The sequence below is a fragment of the Cryptotermes secundus genome, unplaced genomic scaffold (genome assembly GCF_002891405.2).
Source record: "Cryptotermes secundus unplaced genomic scaffold, Csec_1.0 scaffold582, whole genome shotgun sequence".
Lineage (NCBI taxonomy): Eukaryota > Metazoa > Arthropoda > Insecta > Blattodea > Kalotermitidae > Cryptotermes > Cryptotermes secundus.
Window position 1 is genome coordinate 1,021,766 of NW_019724752.1, and position 22,178 is coordinate 1,043,943.

The 22,178-nt window shown below is 44.6% G+C and overlaps 1 protein-coding gene across 1 annotated transcript in view; it reads left to right on the forward strand.

Annotated features, from left to right (window-relative positions):
- Positions 1 to 22,178, forward strand: part of LOC111862914 (leucine-rich repeat-containing protein 20) — a 46,034-nt gene that overhangs the window by 14,994 nt on the left and 8,862 nt on the right. Inside the window, exon 2 of the mRNA XM_023848758.2 lies at positions 18,755 to 18,898. Within this exon, the coding sequence (XP_023704526.1) occupies positions 18,755 to 18,898 (144 nt within the window). The remainder of the gene's footprint in view (positions 1 to 18,754; positions 18,899 to 22,178) is intronic.

Consider the following 22,178-nt stretch of genomic DNA (forward strand, 5'->3'; position numbering starts at 1 on the left):
ATGTACATACGTTAATTAAAAATACGTTATTGCTAACAAGTGCTAACCATCATCTGAGCTTTCAGCGAGTCGTAATCTTTTTGCTGATGGAGGGTCTTGTCCCGATGTTGGTGGTTGCTGAAGGTTGGGGTAGCTGATGCAATTTCTTAAAATAAGACAACAGAAGTTGCCGAATCGACTGACTCTTCCTTTCACGAAAGATTTCCCTGCAGCATGCGATGCTGTTTGATAGCATTTTAGCCACAACAGAACTTCTTTCCAAACTGGAGCCAGTCCTCTCAAACCCTGCCGCTGCTTTGCCAACGGAGTTCATGTTATATTCGAAATCCTTTCTTGCCACTTGAACCACGTTCACCACATCTTCACCGGGAGCAGATTCCTGCTCAAGAAGTCACTTTCTCTGCTCATCCGTTACAGTTTTATCATGAGTTTGCAGCACAACTTCAGTCTCCACTTCTAGTTCTAGTTATCTTGCTGTTTCCACCATATCTGCGGTTACTTCCTCCACTGAAGTCTTGAGCCCCTCAGAGTCAGCCATGAGGTTTGGAGTCGACGTCTTCCGAACTCCTGTTGCTGTTGGTATTTTGACTTCACTAATGTTCCTAATGGCATCTGGAATGGCGAATCCTTTCCAGAAGGTGTTGAATTTACTTTTCCCGGATCCATCAGAGGCAGCTGTAGCCTTACGAGGTGTTTCTTTTTAAATAATCAGAGACCTGAAAGTCGAGATTGCTCCTTGATCCATGGGCTGCAAAACGGATGTTGTGTTGGCAGGCATGAAGACAACGTTAATTTCGTGGTACATCCCGATCAGAGCTCTTGGGTGGCCAGGTGCATTGTCAGTGAGCAGTACTATTTTGATATAATAGCGAAAGAATTTAAATATTGCGAGAAATACCGAAGTATGACACAGAGACAACGAAGTGAGCACATGCTGTTGGAAAAATGGCGCCGATAGACTTGCTCGACGCAAGGTTGCCACAAACCTTCAATTTGTAAAAACGCAATATCTGCGGAGCTCAATAAAACGAGGTATGCCTGTAGCCCATGCCACAGAAGTGTGCTCCCCTCTGTGATTCATGGAATTTAGATCTTATACCGACTTCGACGTAACTTTAATCAGTTATAACGGAACCAGCGTTGTGACAAGCGCCTGGAAGAGGCGGCCCGTCGACTTCTCCACACACGTACCTTCGTTTTATGTAACTCCATAGATTTAACCTGATTTAACTTAGCTCGAACACGGGTGTTATTTAAATTCTTCTTCTAGGTGCAGGTGCACCTGATTTAACTTAGCTCGAACACGGGTGTGTGATTTAAATTCTTCTTCTAGGTGCAGGTGCACCTAATTTGACTTAGCTCGAACACGGGTCTATGATTTAAATTCTTCTCCTTGGTGCAGGTGCACCTGATTTAAGTTAGCTCGAACACGGGTGTGTGATTTAAATTCTTCTTCTAGGTGCAGGTGCACCTGATTTAACTTAGCTCGAACACGGGTGTGTGATTTAACTTCTGCTCCTAGGTGCAGGTATACCTGATTTAACTAAGTTCGAACACGGGTGTATAATGTAAATTCTTCTTCTAGGTGCAGATGCACCTGATTTAACCTAGCTCGAACACGGGTGTGTGATTTAAATTCTTCTAAGTGCAGGTACACCTGATTTAACTTAGCTCGAACGCGGCTAGAAAAGTAAAAAAGTAAAAGTAAAGCTATCGCTGTAAGAGGCCGTGAAGGCCCATAGGGTTGTGAGATGTTGAGGGTCCCGTACTATCTAGATAATCGGCTCAAAGATAGCGGTAAGGTTGTCAGCCTTACTCGCCCGCTGCGCTTTACTCGCCAGGAAAATTATTTAATTAATTCCTGGTACGTGAACGGAGTTCATGGAGGTAGGCCTGGGCCCACTGGGGCTGTAGTGCCAAGGGAAAAAATAAAATTCCTGGTACTCATTTCTGTTATAGGCTGAGTAAACCCCAGGACCTAGTGCACCTGATTTAACTTAGCTCGAACACGGGTGTGTGATTTAAATTCTGCTAGCTTCAGAACGCATTGCACTTTGGGCACATTTTCGCTTCAATTGAAACAAGGAGGAAAGAGACCGAGCTACTCCTCGTGCGCACGCGCGTAGAAGATTACTTCACCAAGCAGGGAATGAACATGAGTTATATGACATGAAAATAAACGGCAGATTGAAGTGAGTTTTCATTTCGCATATATATTATTCTATTGTATTGATATTAGCGCCTAATATTCGACTTCAGTTCGCTTTGAATGGAGCAAAAGGTGGGCTTAAAGGGTTGGTGATTGTTTCGCGCCGTTGCTTAGAAACGAATATAGTTTCAGAGCCGTATACTAGCAACGTCTGTTTCTCTGGCTCCACAGTTCTTGCTTTGAGCAAATATGCCACAATCTTATCTATATTGCAGTGCGTGTTACGAGGGTGAACAAATGCTGAACAACATAACCTACATAGTGTATTAATTTGCGGTGAAAATGGATCCGATCGACGTCCTTTCACGTATATTCGCGTTTTACGTGAACTCGCCCACGAAGTTGAACTATGATTTACTGTGTTTGGAAAACTTTTCCGCCGTTTGGCCTTGTCATCACACTGAATGGTAAATGTGGGATTAAACTTAACAATGTTTCACCCTTCAGTAGCGACAGGGAAGTGAAATTTAGCCCATTAATAGAAAGTTAGATGGACCCGGGATCTGAAGCTTAACTGATCACCAAGCCATGAAGGTGTATGCGAGAGTGGAGATAAGGCTCTATGCATTCTTGAGCGTGTCACCAAATGGAAGCGATTTGTTATCTTTCCCATGAAGAAACAGCCTCTTGTACCCACTTGATAGAAGGTTGAGTGGGTCCCAGGGTCTGTCACAGTAAAGACAGGAATTCCGGTGCCCCTTGCAGGAAGCGAACATGGTCTGTTCGGTCCGAAGCCAGTCACTTCTATTAATATTTCAATACTGCGGTTGAATCATTCGAGTTGCAGTAACCGCTGGTAGGAGCTGATACCTGATTGCAGTGACTTGACGTTCGAACTAAAACGACCAGACCAGTCTGTCAACAGGGCCCCTGGCCTTCCAGTATCCAAGGCTTGAAAGCAGGAAGTCTTCTCTTCATGACGCACTTATGTGGCCACGGATAGGCAATTATTTTCACTCAGGGATCGAGCAGGGCTCTTTGGACGTGACCGAGGAGACACAGAAATTTTTGTTTAGTTGGGGATGGAGTCCAAATGGGTCCACTCGGCACGGCGGCCACTGATTGGCCTATTGTAGCCTACCCCGCGTGATTATGATGATGGAGAATTTTTAGTGGAATGAAGATTGGCAGAGGAAACCGAAGTACTCGGAGAAAACCCCAGCGCCACTTTGTCCACCACAAATCCCACTTGACAAGACCCGAGATCGAACCCGGGCCTCCAGCGACTAACCGCTTGAGCTATGGCGCGGCCTGGGGAGACACAGGACCTCACGAAAGAACCGGTGCCTTTCACACATTATCGACTGAGCATGGGTTACAAGAAAACCAGACAGCATAAACGCAACATTCCTATTCGCTAAACGTCTAATCTGTACCCTCAGAATATTAAGTTAGTCTCCTTTTCGAATCTGGAAAGGACCCAGATTGACTTTGTGAAAACAATAAGGACCCAAAAAGTTATGGCTTCATCAACATTTCGATATTTGTTATGTTCATTATTGTCACATTATGAGTGACTATAGACGGGGTTTGGATTGATGAATGGATTTATTGACCACTTCCTGGGGGTAAAGGACGACCGGCCGGCGCGTAAAGCTGACAACCTCAACGCCATCTGTGAGCCGATTATCTGGAAAATGTGGGAGCCTCGACGTCTCGCAAACATATGGCCCTCCACGGACTGTTACAGGGATAATTTTACCTTTATTGTTTTCTTATATGCTGAATCCTGATTTACATCCCACTATTTACTGTGTACAAATTCTTCTGTCAAATTTTTCGATTGCAAATATTTTAGTACAAATTATGAAACTCTGTTTTACAGTTTCGCTAGCCTCCTAATTATTCTTACTTGTATGTCCTAAGTCCTTAGATCTGTGCAAATATTATCAACCCTCTGAATCTGTGTTCATTTATTTTATACAGAGCACAAAATATTTACTCCGGTACTTTTTCGATTGCAAATATTTTAGTACAAATTATGAAACTCTGTTTTACAGTTTCGCTAGCCTCCTAATTATTCTTACTTGTATGTCCTAAGTCTTTAGATCTGTGCAAATATTGAAGAAAGCAGTCTTCTGGGATTTGGCACCGTGTATATGTCAAATATTATCAACCCCCTGAATCTGTGTTCATTTATTTTATATAGACACAATATATTTACTCCGGACTAGAAACCCGAGGTTAACGGCAGTGAGAATCCTTTGCGCTGACCATGCGAGACCCTCTATCCGCAAAAGTTGGAACTAACTTCGCCGACAACCGGCGGCCACTCGGTCGGTATAGTTCGCTTGTGAACTAAAGGCCGCGGAAGAGGACAAAATGTTTCCTGTCAACCTACAACGCATGTCGATATACTCGACCCCGGTACACGTCAGTTCTATTTGCGCTGTCGGGAAATAGCCGGTTCGAATCCCGAGCTATTCCTTTTTTGAATTTCGTGCTTGTCCTAGTTTTCTTGATTCAAATACCGGAAAATCATTTAAGCATAAGTTACGACGGGTTCCATAAGATGAACGTATTGTAACATGTAGACTCGTTGCTAGGCAACGGCCACGGAATCAGCAAATATATGACAGCCGTTGCTGAGTATTGGCTTGACAAACAAACATGTTCCCACGGCAACGATTGAAGTTCAACAATGAGCGGTGTTTTCTACACTGTCCCTGTCAAGGGGCTATAAATGGGACAAGCTTGGAGCCGCAGGCAGTCAGTCAGTGAAGAGAAGAGTAGGAAGTTGGTGTGAGATGACCGCCAGCCTGGGAGTGAGCCAGCCGGTAAAGACGTTAGCAGAAGACATCGTTAGGATACGTTGCCAGGAAACGAATAGTGAAGACATAGAAGGCTTTATATGTGCTGCAGTTGTTTTTTATTGCTAGTGGGGTGGGACTAAGTCCCTTGTACCTCGTACTGCGGCCACTTCTGGCCTATTATACCAGCCCCAGATGATAGGTGAGGGTGATTGTGGAGCAGTTGGTGGAATGAATATTGGCAGGGGAAACCGAAGTACTCGGAGAAAGCCTGCCCTAGCGCCACTTTGTCCACCACAAATCCCACTTGACCAGACCCCGGCATCGAACCCGGGCCGCCGCTGTGGGAAGCCAGCAACTAACTGCTTGACCTATGGCGCGGCCATCTGCTACAGTTACGGCGATCTTTAGAGTGTGTAAACCAGTGATGCTGTTATAGTTATATATAGTTACCATCTATAAGTTATCAGTAATTCCATTCACCAATCCAAACCCCGTCTATAGTCACTCATACACGTGTCGGTATGATGGACATAGAGATGTGAAAGGCATGGAGGAATTCCATAAGATTTTGTTTGTTTTTAGTAATCCTCGTTGGTTTCAGTTATTTATTTATTTGTATTTGTTTATATGGGGGCACGCGTAGAATAGTAAGTTAGTTGAGGCACTATGCTACAAACCTGAAGATCGGAGGGTTCGAGTGCCGACGAGATCTTTGGGTCTTTTTCAATTTACCTGGCCCTAGAGACGACTCAGCCTCTAACAGAAATGAGTACCAGGAATCCTTCTGGGGAGTAAAGGGCGGCCGGCGCGTAAGGCTGACAACCTCACCGTCATTTGTGTGCAGATTGTCTAGAGAAAATGTGGGAGCCTCGACGCCTCACAACCCTATGGGCCTTCACGGCCTGTTACAGAAACAGCTGTACGCACTACTTGTTCGAAACATTTTTAATTCCGACAAAAATTATTTAAGTTATGCCCACAAGAAACGCAAAAACGCATTTATGTCTTGATGTGAATTTTCAGTTATTGTCTTCCGAGTGTGACCAAATATGTAACTTTTCAACAAAGTTTAGTAAATTTATCCACATTCAAATTTCATGAAAATCCATTCCGCATTTCTCGATTATCCTTTTTTTTTAATGCTGAAAAGTAAACTGACGTTGCAGGATCGAAGTTGCTTACGTACTGCAACTCTTCTGCGACGGCGCCACTGTAGAGTATATTTCAAATAAACGTTAGAAGCAGATCTTTATGTATTTTATTATGGAACAAAAATATATTTTCTTTTTAAATTTTAGTGTATTTTAGGTTATCAAATTAAAAACATAATCGAATCATTCAAAAGTAATTGAAATCTATCAAATGCCTTAGGAAAATTCACAGAAATTCCAATGTACTGTCACGTGTTGGGTATGTCACGCGACAAATAACTTTACGTGGGCCTCGGATTTAGCGAATCTTTATTGGACACTCAGTCTTACACACCTTACAATTATAATTACTCGCAGTATCGCTTGACTTCTGTCTCTACCTCGATGCTTATACTGTCCTTGGCCGTGGCTGGATCTCAACTGTCTTCGGCGACGGCTATCCCAATACTGTCTTGTTCTCAATACTCCAGTATTCTATTGCTGTCTTCTGTCTGTATCGTGTGGGGTCTAGGTTCCAACTAATTTGGCGAATACCTTCAACCCTTTTCCTAACCTCGCCCGCTGCTATGCAATGAACCTTCTGTTGTCTCTCACCGGGGAAACGCTGCTTCTTTGATTCTGCAATTCCTACCCACTGTTATTGCGTTACCATGGAAGTATCTACTCCAAACACGTTACAGTACGTTTCATTCCTACAAATTGCCCGCCACTGTATTACGCGCCGTGTTATGTGATGTTTTTCAAGGAGATATTTCTGTACCACTGGGGCAGCAATGGCTAGTGGCGTAACACGGGTAATACATCGCTGTGAGGAAGCACAGGAATCTGGTAATCTAGGTAAGTAAATGTGATTGGTTTCCCAAACGCTGATTGAATATTACTCACGAAACTCTAATACATATCGACTCTACTATCGTGACACAATACTCATAGCTCCCTACATGGTACATAGGTCTAGTTAAACATTTTGCCGTGCCTGGCGCACGAGTTACAACTATGCGTGCGCATCAGCTGGCATGGTAGCGGTCACGGATATTAAACAGGTGGCGAGAGTAGCATGGTTTAATGAAATGCAAGAAACATTCTCTCCAGTTTTTTGTTATTTGCTTGAATTGCACAAAATAGAAACGCACATAGAGGCGGAAGTGTTTGTCCGTCTTCCGCCACGTCTTTAACGAAAAACTGAATAGATTCAGATGAAATTCCCTGTTGTGACTCATATTAAAAGTTGTTCCTTTTGAGGCTGAACGTGCTTTTTCAGAGATGAAAGCTATAAGTAGCGACGAATTGATCACATTCCGGCAAAACAGATTCAAACAGGAGGTGAAAAATTACGTTCTGATGTCTATACACTTATTAATTCTGTTTGGAATAAGGAATTGCCCCGTCATTGGAAGAAGCCTGTTCAGTATTTCAGTATTCAGTATTTAGGGGGTGGGCTTCCCCATGTACTTAGACCAGTTATTGGTCCATTGTGCGTCCCCCTTTTAATTTCTACTGTCGCCATACCCTACCGGTACTGGTGCTTATTATCAGCCCCTATCTGCCAGCGAGGTTCCAATCTTCTACTGGCAGTGGTACCTAATACTTCCCCCATCTACCGGAGGCATTGGAAACTACTTTGGGCGGGAAACTTTTTGGCCAAATTTAGCTCAGAGGTCTCCTAGAGACATGAGGTTCTTTTACATGCCGTAAATCTACGACACGGGACCCGCGGCTTAAAGTCCCTCCCGGTGGACTTCTTCCCTGAATTTTTCCGCCCTTAAAATTCCACGACCTCCGCCGGCTTTGAACCCGCGTACCTTGAGTCATGAGGTGGGAACGTTACCCCTAAGGCCACTAAGAAGCCTCTTAGTCTCCCTACTTGTATTTCCAATTAGTGTGATAAAATTGACTGTAGTAATTCTCGGGTCATGTCGCTGTTATTTAATCCGACAGGCTTCCTTCAAGGATTAAGTCCTCACGTAAACAAAATTAGCTTTCTTCAAAATTAGTTGGGTTTCGAGGTAACAGATCAGATATATATTCGTCAGATACTGGATAAAAATGGCAGTACAGAGAGAGAGAGCGAGAGAGCGAGTACATCACCAGTTCTTCATGAACTTCAAGAAAACCTCTGATTCATGTAAGAGGAAAGATTGTGCAGTATCTTCATTGCTTCTGTAAGTAGTTGGGCTAATTATAATGTATTCAAATTACACCTATAGTGAAGTGAAAATCTTATGCGTTTTCTATTTAAAATGATCTAAAACAAGGAAATGCATTATCGCCATTGATTTTCAACTTTTCTTTAGAATAGGCCATTAGGAAGGTCCAAGAAAACCAAGTGGGGCTGGGACTCTATAGGATAAATCGGTCTTTGGTCTATACTGAAGATGTAAATGAACTGAGTCTTTGGTAGACTCCATTGAGGAGGCTGGTCTACATGTAAACACAGAGAAAACTAAGTGTATGTTGCTGTCTCGTCACGAGACTGCAGGGCAAAATAAGGGTGGCTAATAGAGCCTTTGAAAAGTGGCACAGTTAAAACATTTAAGAAGGACATTAAAAGAGTTAAGATTTGATTCACGGAGAAATTAAGAGGACGTTGATTTCCAGTAATGTTTGCTACCATGCAGTTCAGAACCTTTTGTCTTCTCATGTGCTGTCTAAAAACGTAAATATCAAAAATGTACAAAACGGTAATTTTGCCTGTGGTCCTGTATATGAGTGAAATTTGGCCTCTGACATTAAGGAAGGAGCATAGACTGGCGGTGTGTGAGATTGATCTTCTAAGAATATTTGGACCCAAGATGGACGACATAACAGGAGGTTGAAGAAAATGGAATAATAATGAGCTTCATAACTTGTACTCTTCGTAAAATAGAATGATCAAGTCAAGGAGTATAAGATGGGCATGAAATATAGCACGTATGAGAGAGTATAGGCATATATACAGGATCTTGGTGCGAAGGCTAGACGGCAGGAAACCACTAAGAGAACCTAGACATAGGTGGGAGGATAATATTAAGAGGATCTTGGAGAGATAGGATGGAGTGATATGGGTTTGATTGATCTAGTTCAGGATAGGGATCAGTTGAGAGCTCTTGTGAACTCCTGTAAAGAAAAGGTGAAACTATCCCTGTAACAGGCCGTGGAGGCCCATAGGATTGCTGCGAGGCTACGTCGAGGCTCCCACATTATCTAAACAGTCGTCTCACAGATGGCGGTGAGGTTTTCAGCCTTACTCGCCAGCCGCGCTTTATTACCAGGAAGATTCCTAGGGGATAGCCAATAAAAGACGAAGACATATCAGGGAATTTCATTGGGTATTTTTCACTAGTAATCAGTAAGCAATAAACACTTAAACCAGTTAGCGCTTCCACCTGTCAGTATGGAGCATAGTCGTTCTTGAAAGCTGAACGTCGCCTAGACGGTGAAGGAATTCTCGATTCAAGGAGCTCGAAGGTTCACGACTAAAAGAGCCAATCGCTGGCCCCATCATGAGACATATGAATCCAGTTCACACATAATACCCTGTTTCTGTAAAATATTTATGTTATCTCCTAAACATTTTCCCTTCAGGCCGATCGAAGCGGCCACAAGGTCTGTCTTGGCCGTTCAAACACTAGGATCATTAGTTCGAATCCCACTTGAGGTATGGATGTCTGTGTGTGCGTTTATTCTGTGTTTGTGTTGTTCTGTGTGTAGGTAGCGGCCTTACGACGGACTGATCCCCCGTCCAAGGAGTTCTGCCATCTGTGTATAGATTAAGAAACTGGAAAAGCTGCCAAGTTCCAACCAAGGGTTGCAGACCTGCAGATTTTCCCTTCAGGTTTCCAAACGGAACATATGCATATATCATCAGCCTCATATGTAGCTTTCACGTTGGTTTCATGCTCCGCTTATTCTTCAGCCCTGAAGATGGAGGCGATATGTTCCCCCGAAACGTCGGTTCACTTTCAACGGATTATACGGCGTTATATCCCATAACAAAACAGTGTGACCAGCTCCATAGCACTTAATATAACCAACATCACCATTTCGTAACATATGTTCCGCGTTTAGGAGACTCATACCCCAGATGTTCTCAAGTTTTAAGGTTTTAGACGCATACAGTGTAAAGTTCTCTTTTAATAAAGAATTGACCATGATGATGAGCTGCGATAACTCAGTAGGTATAGCGACTGGTTACGGGCTGGACGACCAAGAGATCGGAGTTTGAGTACCGGTGGGTGCAAGAATTTTCAGTTCTCCACGTCGTCCAGACCGGCTCTGAGTCTCACCCAGCCTGCTATCCAATGGGTACCGGGTACTTTTTCCCCGGGGGTAAAGCGGCCGGAGCGTGAAGCTGACCACTCACCCCCCCCCCATCTAGTGCCGAGGTCAAGAAAATGTGGGTCTATACATCCACTCCCCCATACGTCTTCTTGGCGTAGTGCTTCATTAGTTAAGCACAGGGACAACTTTACATTTATCTGTACCCCCTGATGATGGCCTCGTGAGACGGAAACATGTCGGAGTCTCAGTAATAGCCTACATAGACTTGCAATACAGACGGTATATCAGGGAATGTGTCCCGGAAAATGTATGAGAGTCACGGCTTCACGTCCATATAGAACAGTAAGTAAAATTATAACTACAATAATATTAATGTGCTTGAAATGGGAAATGCGTAATTTATTGTATCCCAAATTTTGAATGCGCATTTGTGTTTTGCACTCTTCTGTACAGAAGATGGTGTTGTGAGTAAAGAATAAATTTTGTGGTAATCATAACCTGTAAACACAATAAATTGGGACACGCGGTAGCGCCGTTGGTTGAGGCACTATACTATAAGCCGGAAGATCTCGGGTTCTATCCCCGATGAAGTTATTGGACTCTTCAGTTGACCTAATCTTTCTAGCCGCACTATGGCCCTGGGGTCGACTCAGCCTCTAACAGAAATGAGTACCAGGAATCTTCCTGGGGGTAAAGGGTGGCCGGCGCGTAAGGCTGACAACCTCACCGCCGTCTTTGAGCAGATTTTCTAGAATATGTGGGAGCCTCGACGTCTCACATCTATATGGGCCTCCATGGCCTGTTACAGGAACTCCTTTACCTTGTTTAGTAAAGAGACGCGAAAAAACTCGTGGGGAATATACCTTCCGTCCGTTTGATGCAGACCAATGTAAATATTAAAACATAAAAGAACTGCAGCTTCCCTGTTATTCTCTGTGCGTGTGAAATGGTGTCTCTCACATTAAGGGGACCATGTAAACTGAGAACGGGGTCCCGAGGACAATTTCTGGACCAAACGTGGTGCAGTAGAGGGGTAAACAGGGCACCGCTTCATAACTATGAAGATGAGGTGGGCGTGACTCGAATAAGTGAGATAAGAAATGCATAAAATATTTTGGTCGAGAAACCTGAAAGGAGAAAAAAGCACAAGATGTGCACACATTTTAAACAGTTTTGCTGAGAAAATAAACAGAGCTAGGGAAGAACAGTTTTCAATACATGAAACAGCTACTCAGAAAGCTTGCCCCCCCCCCCTTTCTAGATTTCACTACAATTCGACATGAAGTGCCTTTGTTGCTCTCATGATGTCCATCCGTTATTTAAATTCCCTGAATCTTGACGCATGCGTATAATCGTGTGCGTTCGATAGAAAAAAAAAGTATCGTGCGTTAAACTTTGACAGTTTCGCTGTCGTGTAATGAAAATCATAGTCTGCCCTCTATTTAATTTCTCAATAAAAATATTTTAAAATATGTGCACTCATTCTTGGATACCGTGTAGTTCTAAGAAACAGGATGAGAGATTTAGGGCCAGATGCAGTCCATCCGCTCTATGAACTAGGCTGCGTCATACCTTTTCCATACATCCTGACGCAAAACGAGTCGTGCCGCTTTGTCTCCAACATATGGACATCGCAAGTAAGTTAAAAATTAAATATAGTAACTTTATAAAGATGACGTAAAGTTCTACGTCACTAATCTGACGATGACGCACTCTCGTTCCCATGGTAGACGGAGTATACCACCGTCAAGCGGATTCTTTATCTTTTGCGCATTAGTCGTTTTCATATGTTGTGACGGGTTCTGACGAAGGTGTATAACACTGGCTTTCTGGGCTTTGTCCATCGTCCGGTGTTCTGAAAATTAGAAAACATCTCCAATTTCTCTCCTAGTTCCATGAATGTGCGTGGTTTATCGCGATTTTTATTGCATATTTTCGTGTTATCTCCCTCCGAAGCAGCCTGGTCTCAGCTGCACTGAATCTGACACGGGTTGTCCAGTGAGTGAGGTTAGCTCTTTCTAAGGGACCAAACAGAGTAGGTGTCTCCCCTCTCACCTGAGGACGGAAGCATATCCAGGTTCCGAAACGCTGTGTATGCTAGTTTCTAGAACGCCGGACGATGGACAAAGTCCAAAACCGCAGTAATTCTTAGCATGTTCATATACAAGCGCGATTGTCCGTGTGTGTGGCGGAGGAGTGGGGGAAGGCAGTGAGACAGCCACACCGTTGGTAGGTGAAGTGGAGGAAGTTGCTGTCTACTCCATTCGCGGTGTCCTGTCGACTGCATAACGGTTAGCAGTTCACAGTCAGTTCAGTATCTACTCGTAAAGAAGTCGAACTGCCTAATCCGTGAAAGATAAAAGAATTCTTGTTTCTTCTTCCATCACTGCTACTGCAGCCACTAGCTCTACTTCTCGTAAACATCGTCATTAATTTTCCCCTTTAATCTTATCTTCCGCATTCAGAACTAACATTTAATAGCGTGACGCACATGCCCATTGATAGGCAACGGCTCGGTAAACACAATCCTGAAGTTACACTCTAAACAACAGAAGAACATCCATTGCTAGGTAAGGTCCAATAAACACGCATTCTTGACAACAGAAGACGGCGTTTTCTATGGGGTCCGTGCCGCGGATTTATAAGAGGGTACACTCAGGAGAATGAAAGGGGTATAAAGGAGAATAAAGGAGCACAAATAAGTTCAGTTGAAAGTCAGAATTGTTCCCGTGGAGTGTCCAGTCGGAAGAACATGAAGGTGTGTCACATAGTGATTTGTGAATTGTTGTAACAAGTTGTATAAAGGCCCAATAAATTCAATCATCAAATCCAAAACCCGTCATATTAGTCACGCAAACGCCGGGTACGTGACAGTACATTCAGCATAAAATGTGTGATGTATGTTTCGTTTCTTTAAACAAATTAAATTACCGATGAAGTTTTGTTAGGCTTTCCTTTTTTTAGTTTCTTGGGGTGATGTGAAACTGAGTCCACTTGGTACGTCGGCCACTAACTGCCCTATTGTGCCAGCCCCAGATGGTAGATGTTGAGTGTGGAGCAGTCGGTGGAATGAGAATTGGCAAGGGAAACCGAAGTACTCAGAGAAAATCTGCTCCAGTGCCACTTCATCCACAATAAATAATATGTCCTGGCCTAGGATCGAACTTGGGTCGCCGCGGTGGGAAGCCAGCAACTGCCTAAACTATGGCACGGCCCCAGATATCCTTACAAATCTAGGAGTCGGTATAGCGACGGGCTGCACGGCCTGGGTTCGATTCCCAGAAGTGTAAGATTATTCTCCACAGCGTCCCGACCGACTCTCGGGTTCACCCAGCCTCCTATTCAATCAGTAAGGGGGCGGTTTCCCCAGGGGTAAAGCGGCAGGGGCGTGAAGCTGACTACTCACATCCATCTAGTGCGAAGGTCAAGAAAGGCGGAGCTATACACCAACACCCCATGTGTCTTTATGGTACACTGTTTAACTAATTAAGCCAGGGACAATTACTTTTACCTTACCCTTAAAAATTAATTAGGGCGATCCCCCCCTCTGTACACACGCAGAAAATTGGAAACGTGTCCCTAACTACGCGACAGTACATTTCTTGGCGCCGTGACAAAGCCGCACGTGCCACAAGCACAGATCACTCACCTGTGCCTGGCCCCTCAGTGCACACGACCCTCGCAACTCTGGCCATAGAGAAATTACCCTGTGTAACCCTACTAGGGGCGACAAAACAGACTTTGGAGCGAGAGGCTACGGGCTGGACGGCCCAGGTTCGAAGGCGAGCAAAGGCAACAGTCTTCTCTCTACTCCTCACCTCTAAGGTCCACCCAACAGCGCTCCATCCGATGGCTACTGGGGGCTCTTCCCCTGGTAGTAAGGCGGCCTGGACGTGAAACCAACTCACTTCCATCTAGTGACCAGGTCAGGGTCTCCCCCATATGTCTTTACGGAGTGGTGCTTAATTAATTAAGCCCAGGGACAACTTTACCTTTTACCTTATCCGTGTAGACGGACACGCAATTGAATGTGGCTTCCGGTTCACGGGAACCAAAATTAGCAGCGAGAGGATAGTTTCGTGGGGCATACAGAAGCATTGAGAGAAGTTCTTTCAGTTGTGCAGTAAGCCAATCACTTCGCACAATGCTGCCACTGGAATTATTTAAGAGTGCGTAACACATTTCCTTGTGGAAAGCAAATGGAAAAACTACCACATTATCACTTTTCCTGGATAGTCTCTTTCCAAAAACAGAAGATCGCATTAAGTGGAGGAACTGTTTTGGAAGAGATTGTGGACCTGTCGTCTGGCAGATTACTGATGAATGAATGAACACATTTCCTATCCGAGAAGTGTAGTCTTTTCAATGACGAGAATGATCCGAAAGTGTGGGAAACTCCGCGTCTTGCGTTTACTCTCTATCTATCTATCTATGGTTCTACAGCCCATGTGGGCCTTGGCCGCATTTTCAGTTTCTTAATCTATAGACACAGTGAGTATGACTCCTTGGACGGGGGATCAGCCCGAAGCAATGCCTCTACCTACACGCAGAACAACACAAACACAGAATAAACGCACACAGACATCCATGCCTCGAATGGGATTCGAACCCAAGATCCCAGCGTTTGAGCTGGCGAAGACAGTTCATGCCTTAGACCGCGCGGCCACTGTAATCGGCACAGAGGTTGATATAAATTCAGTAAATAAGCTACAAAGCAGCCAACTGTCTTTTCGAATCTCAAAATAATATCCCTTTGTGCTGCAGTAAGTGTTAGATTTACGCGCGACTCTACCTTCTAGAAAGGAAGTGCGCAGTTTGTTCCGTGTAGGACGAATTTCCGTATATGTCCCTCAACCTTCCCCTAGCGGCTGCGCTGTCTCTTCCGTGTGCACTCGCTTCCGTGAGACCGGCAGAGGGTCAAGGACAAACGGATTAGTCACTCCGCAGCTCCCAGGGTTTGATTGGTCACTGTGGTTAGGAGGCAGACCTAAACGCGACCCTCGTGAGAACTACCGGACCATTGTTTACTCCATGGAGAGGCCAGTGTTTCTCTTAGCTACTCAAGAAATTCGCCGACTTTTATGGAATGATTATTTATCGCAAATGCCAGCAAAAGTCCACCACTGGTCCCTTTCATGAGTGATATGAATCCAGTCCACACTCTTCCACACTATTTCGTCAATACAACTTCAATAATATTGTGGCATGTATACCCATTGCTAGACAACGACCGCGAAACAAGCAACTATACAACAGTCATTGCTAAGTGAAGACTGTGCAAAGAAACATTTCCATGGCAATGGGAGAGCACAGCAATAATGGAAGATAGGTTTTCTTCGCCGTCCGAACCCTCAAGACAGACTGGCCGACTGACCGTGGGTCGTAACATAACGTTGACTTTGACTTGACTTGTGTTGCAGTCAGATAACCGCTGAGGTTCAGTTCTTGTGACCTATTGCTGTTAGAAGCTGGTAGCTGAGGCACAGGCACAGCTCGGGAACCCAGAGGAAGGGGGACGTCCACCGTTGGAAACAGCTACCAAACAACGGCAGTGAAGACATGACTGTGGACACTAGTGTGTGTAATAGTAAATTGTAAAGGGTAGTCACGCGCTGTATCAGTGTCAAATATCCGGTCATCAATCCGAACCACGTCTATAGTGACACTCCAGCGTGTGGCAATATCCTCTCGCGTGTGCCTAGACCTCTGCCTCCAGAGACAGACCCCACAATCTTTCGGTCCTAGAAGACCATCATGAAGGGGAATACCACCACACGGCCACATAGCTTCACGTTCACGTTGGAACAGCATAACAAGAAAATATAGCCAACTCCACAGCGTTTAATATGACCGACGTGACAATATTGTAAGTTACAAGATAAAGCTGTCCCTGTAACAGGCCGTGGAGATCCATAGGGTTGTGAGACATCGAGGCTCCCACATTTTCTAGACAATCGGCTCACAGATGGCGGTAAGATTGTGTGTCTTATGCGTCGGCAACCCTTTACGCCCAGGAGAATTACTAGTACTCATTTCTGTTAGAGGCTGAGTCAACCTTAGGGCCATAGCGCGGCTGGAAGGATTAGATCAATTGAAAAAATCTAATGACCTCATCGCGAATCGAACCCGCGACCTTCCGGCTTGTAGCATAGTGCGTCAACCAACTACGCTACCGCGTGCCCCCATCTCCATATTGTAACATAAGTTTAATGTTAAGGGGATTCATACCCCAGATATTTTAACGTTTTACTCAAGTTCATTGTAAAGTTTATTAATAAGTTATGCCCCCTGATGATGGTGCTGTAAGAACGAAACATGCCGGGGTATCTGTAACACAAAATCTACTCACGCAGCAACTTTCATTCTGTTTTATACCTCGAATTGGTCTCTTCCATTCACGTCTTCCGATCAGAATTCTGCATACATGTCTCATCTCCCCTTGCCTCGTCAATTTGGGTTCCTTTTTCTCTGATGTAACAATGAGTGCACTGGAAAGCGTGCTCCTGCAGCACTTGCCTTACCAGACTGTGCAGTGTCATCCAGAAGACCACAGTTTGAATTTTCATTGCCGTGGGAATGTCTTCATTTCTTTTTTGGTAAGCAACTTTGATGACGTGAAAACGTTAATGATTGCGTTGGTGATTAGTACAGCGGGTGAATTCATAGCAGCGACATCTGATGTAACTGTGACAATATTCGCGAACGTCTACCTTTGCCGGTGACCAGCCGGTGTTGCCTACCGCGCAGTCGCGGAGGTGTACGGCCGCCCAACACACAGGTTCTGCGATGGGACCTGCGAATTATGATACATTATCATTATTATTATTGCTCTACAGCCCTTTTTTGGGCCTTGGCCGCTTTTTCAGTTTCTTGACTCTATACACAGTCGGTATGACCCCTTGTACGGTGAATCAGCCCTTCGCAAGGCCTCAACTAACACACAGGACAACACAAACAGAATAAATACACACAATACGACATCCATACCTCCAATGGGATTCGAACCCACGATCCTAGCATTCGAGCGAGTGAAGACAGCTCATGCCTTAGACCGCGCGGCCACTGTGTTCAACGAAAATCAGTGACTGGGGGTAGAGCCAACACATCACCTGTATCTCATTGTCTAAAATATGTTAGTGTGCGCTGTTAGACGCAAAGTTGTCCCTGTACTTAACTAATTAAGCACCACTCCATGAAGACGTATGGGGGAGTGGATGTATAGACCCACGTTTTCTTGACCTCGGTAGTAGCTGGAGGTGAGTCGTCAGCTTCACGCCCTGGCCGCTTTACCGCCGGGGGAAAGGCCTCGATACCCATTGGATAGGAGGCTGGGTGGGCACCAGAGCCGGTCTGGACGACATGGAGAAGTAAAATTTTTGCCTCCACCGGGACTTGAAATCGGAATCATTGGTCGTCAAACTCGTAGCCAGTCGCTATACCGACTGCGCTATCCAGGCTGTAGTTGGTTGAGGCACTATGCTACAAGCCGGAAGGTTGCGGTTTCGATTCCCGATGAGGTAATTGAATTTTTCAATTGACCTAATCCTTCCAGCCGCACTATGGCCCTGGGGGCGACTCAGCCTTTAACAGAAATGAGTACCAGGAATCTTCCTGGGGTAAAGGGCGGCCGGCCGGCCGGCGCGTAGGGCTGACAACCTCACCGCCAACTGTGAGCCGATTGCCTAGAATATGTGGGAGCCACTTTCAAACATATACCATATCGATATAGAAGAGACGGGATTGCTCAGGCGGTATAGCGACAGTACTAGCTGGACGACCGAGGGGTTGTAGTACGAGTCCCGGTAAAGGCAAAATTTTTCTCTTCTCTACGTCGTTCCGACCGGCTCTGGGGCCCGCCCAGCCTCCTATACAGTGGGTACCATGGGTTAAGTGGCCGGAGCGTGAAGCTGACCACTCACCTCCAACTAGTGCTGAGGTCAAGAATTCGTGGATCTATACATCCACTCCAGCATACGTCTTGATGTCGTAGTGTGTAATTAGTTAAACACAGGGACAACTCTTTTTAACTTTACCTATCGTAATATATTGTAGTGCCTCACAATTTACAAATTCCGAACCTAATTTTAAATTTAAAATTATAATATTCATTCTAATGGTGTTGTGTATTGTCTTGCTTAGCGGTCCTATCTCGACTACGTGGGTTGTATAACACCTAATCAGATGTCAGTTAGTGTAAATATAATGAAGTAAAGCCAGGGGCTCCAAGTTGGGCACCGTAAATCATTGGTCTGCTGAAACGCGCCTGATTTATGCTACATGGCAAGCGCGCAAATTCCTGTCTCCTTTTAGATGGAAATGTACCGACTAAGCGGGAAGCCCCACTAGTTGTGGGCAGATCTAATTCTGTCTCTGCTTTGCAGATTTGTCTGAGTGCCAGCTGATGCAGGTGCCAGATGCCGTGTACCATCTGATGCGCCATACAGCGCTCAAGGGCTGCAACCTCTCCAGCAACGTCATCACCAAGATTCCGCCAAAGTTCGCAGTTAAATTCTCTCTGATCACAGGTTAGTGTCTGACGTTTATATGTACGTATATATCGAAAGGAACCTCCAGTTCCACCACCCTCACACGGTAGTGTAGTTGGTTGAGGCACTATGCTACAAGCCAGAAGGTCGCGGGTTCCAGTCCCGATGTCGTAATTGTAATTTTCAGTTCACCTAATACTTCCAGCCGCACTGTGCCCCTGGGTTGACTCAGCCTGTAACAGAACTGAGCACCAGGAATCTTCCTGCGGGTAGCGGTGCAGCCGGGTCGTAAGGCTGACAATTCCACCGCCATCTGTGAGCCAACAGTCTAGAAAGTGTAGGAGTCTCGACGTCTTATGACCCTACGGGTCTCCATGGCCTCTTACAGGGATAGCTGTACCTTTACCTTTGCCTTCACCCCGACCCCCAACTGTTTCTGTGTTGCCAACTGCCTGTTCGTAAAATAATAGAACGAAAATACACACTTAATTAATTAATTAATTAAAGAAAATAATATAGTTCTTGGTAGTGACGCTTCTTCCAGACAAGACGTTGGACTAACGGTTGAATCTAGAATCCAAAAAACGTTGGTTCCGTTCACGCAGGAACAATTCGGTTACCTAGACATGTTTCCACAAGAGAAACCGCGCCTGTCATCGCGGTTGTACTTGGTTCGTACTTGCCTGCATACCACCACATAATATAGGTCTGTTTGTGTGTATGCGATAAAGTCGTAATGGTGCTGCGTGTGATATTGTGGTAATACGGTATGCTGCATGAGCTGCTTGGAGGCTTGTGCATCTGCTAACACTGGTCTATGGGTCGTCGTTTCCATGAAAACTGGTTCTGTAGAGGTGATTATTGAAACATGTCGTATTCAATGTTTTCAGTATTTGATGTAATGGCTTTATGATTGGATTTTGTCAAAGTCAAAGCCAAAGTTACGTTGCGACTGGCGGTTTACCGCCAAGCCCCTGGAGACTCACGACTAGATTTTTGTTTTCAACTGAACTCTTGCGGTAATAATCTTTACGTAACATCCTCTCTGACGAGAGGGTGGGTATGGATTTTGAGTACGCGGATCTCCCACTTGCCCAACATACTCCTACTGTGTATACAAAACTTACAGTTCTACTTTACTGTTCGAATTCTGTGGAGAAATAAAAAAACGCGAGAGAATATTGTCACGTGTTAGAGTGACTCTCAGCGGGATTGGATACTGGAATTATTGACCACTTATATACGCGACTCAGAACTACAAGCAATTACAGTGCAACCGCTAATTTCCACAATTTACAGATCACCACAGCATCTACTAAGCATTTTCCAGCCTGCTGTGTCTTCATCAGCCGTTTCCTGGTAAGGGCTTCTAAGAGATATTTCCGCGCTCAAGTCCTCTCTTCCAACTGTCCCTTTTTTCTTCAGTCTCTCATGCATAGAACTAACTTGGTCGCCCCAGTTGTCTTCCTTATAACCCCTTTGCACGGACCGTTTAGAAAACACCATTCTTGCATGAGTATCCGTTGCCGCGGGAACGTCTCAACAAGCTACATTATTAACGAATACTGAATGAATACTGACGACACGGTTTCACAGCTTCATTCATGCATAATCATCCCTTCATCTCATGCCACGCTAATGATCTCTGCAGTCGATATGACGTCCTTAAATAAGCTGCCGTGTAGCATATAAATGTAGCAGAATATCTGGTTCGAATTGGGTAGTCTGTGGAATTTCTTGTACCCAAAGCAACTTCACAGCCATCTGTGAGCCGACAGTATAGAAAATGTGGGAGCCTCGACGTCTCACAACCTTATGTGCCTCCACGGTCTGTTACAGGGATAGCTCTACCTTTTTCCAATTTTCCCTTCCGTATTACGAGTCTCGAGGTAATTGCACAAAGCACGTATTACGAATTCAGTATACTTTCGAACTGTCTTATTCAGTAATCAACCACTTCTTCCACAAAACAATTGGATTTGAGGGGAAAAGGTCCTATTTTAGTTTAGACCGCTTTAGACGCAGAGAGTTCATTCTTTAATATAGTGCTTATTACACGACTTTGAAGTTAACAAATTATTTATTTCCGTATTTATTTATTTAACTTTCGTTCGAATTGTATACGAATTGTATACTAACAGAAAACACCGAAGCCACAATATTTACGTTTATTCATCCAGTAAGCCTATACAGCCCTACAGTTTTCACTTCTCATCAGACCGAGTAGGTTTAAAGATGAGTCAGTGGCTAGGACTATTTGCTCCGAAAGTAAAATATCAAGTTACAACATCCTCCTTAATTAAAACCGATGCCTAATAGAATATAATGTAAACATTTGTAAAATCTGTATCGTGGTGTGGCCAAAGCAAATACTGAAAGAGATCCCTGTAAAAGGCCGGGAAAGCCCACAGGGTTATGAGACGTCGAGGATCCCACATTTTCTCTGGACAATCGGCTCACAGATGGCGGTAAGGTTGTCAGCTTCCGAGGGTAGAGCGGCCAGGGCGTGAAGCTGACCGCACACCTCCATCTAGTGCCGAGATCAAGAAGAGTGGAGCTATATCTCCACTTCCCCGTATGTCTCCATGGCTTGGTGCTTAATTAGTTAAGCACAGTGGCAACTTTACCTTTCAACCTTTTACATTTTATGACAGAAGACAAGAAGACCAAAGATTCTGAATCGAATGGTAGCAGGCATTTTCCAAATTTAATTTTCGTAACCTCCTGAGGCATGCCATTTAATTTGTTAGTGCCCTTCTTGTATTTTTGCTCTGACACAGTTTAGGTTAATTTGTTACCTTCCAGTATACACCGACGGTGGCATATCGTAACTTCATCATTCATACCTTATCGCACACTAAGAATTTACATGTAATTAGTTCGTTGCCCCTGAATGAATTTGCGCATAATAATTCCTCCATGTCTTTGTTGAATGCACAGAACCTTGGCAAAATACCAACCAAAGGAATATTTCGCAAATGTCTAAATAAACCATGAACTGCTTGTATCTCAACACTGCGCAGAACACTCAGTCACGTGTTCCTACCCCTCTGGCCTCTTGAATGTTTTGTATGGACCATATGTCAACTTCCTACAAACAGAGGACCACCCACGATCCTGTCTGAGCCTGTACTTTGTATAGAGCAAATGCTGCATAAATTCGTGGCTCCTTGACTGATTTGTGCTTCAGAATGAGACGTTTACACAAGCATCTTGTCATTTTATACAGAGTAGCTGAAAAGGCGGATGGAATCTGACGCAGTCTTCTCTTTATGCCTAGCAAAGGGTTAATACGACATCGCGACAGGGGAAGATATGC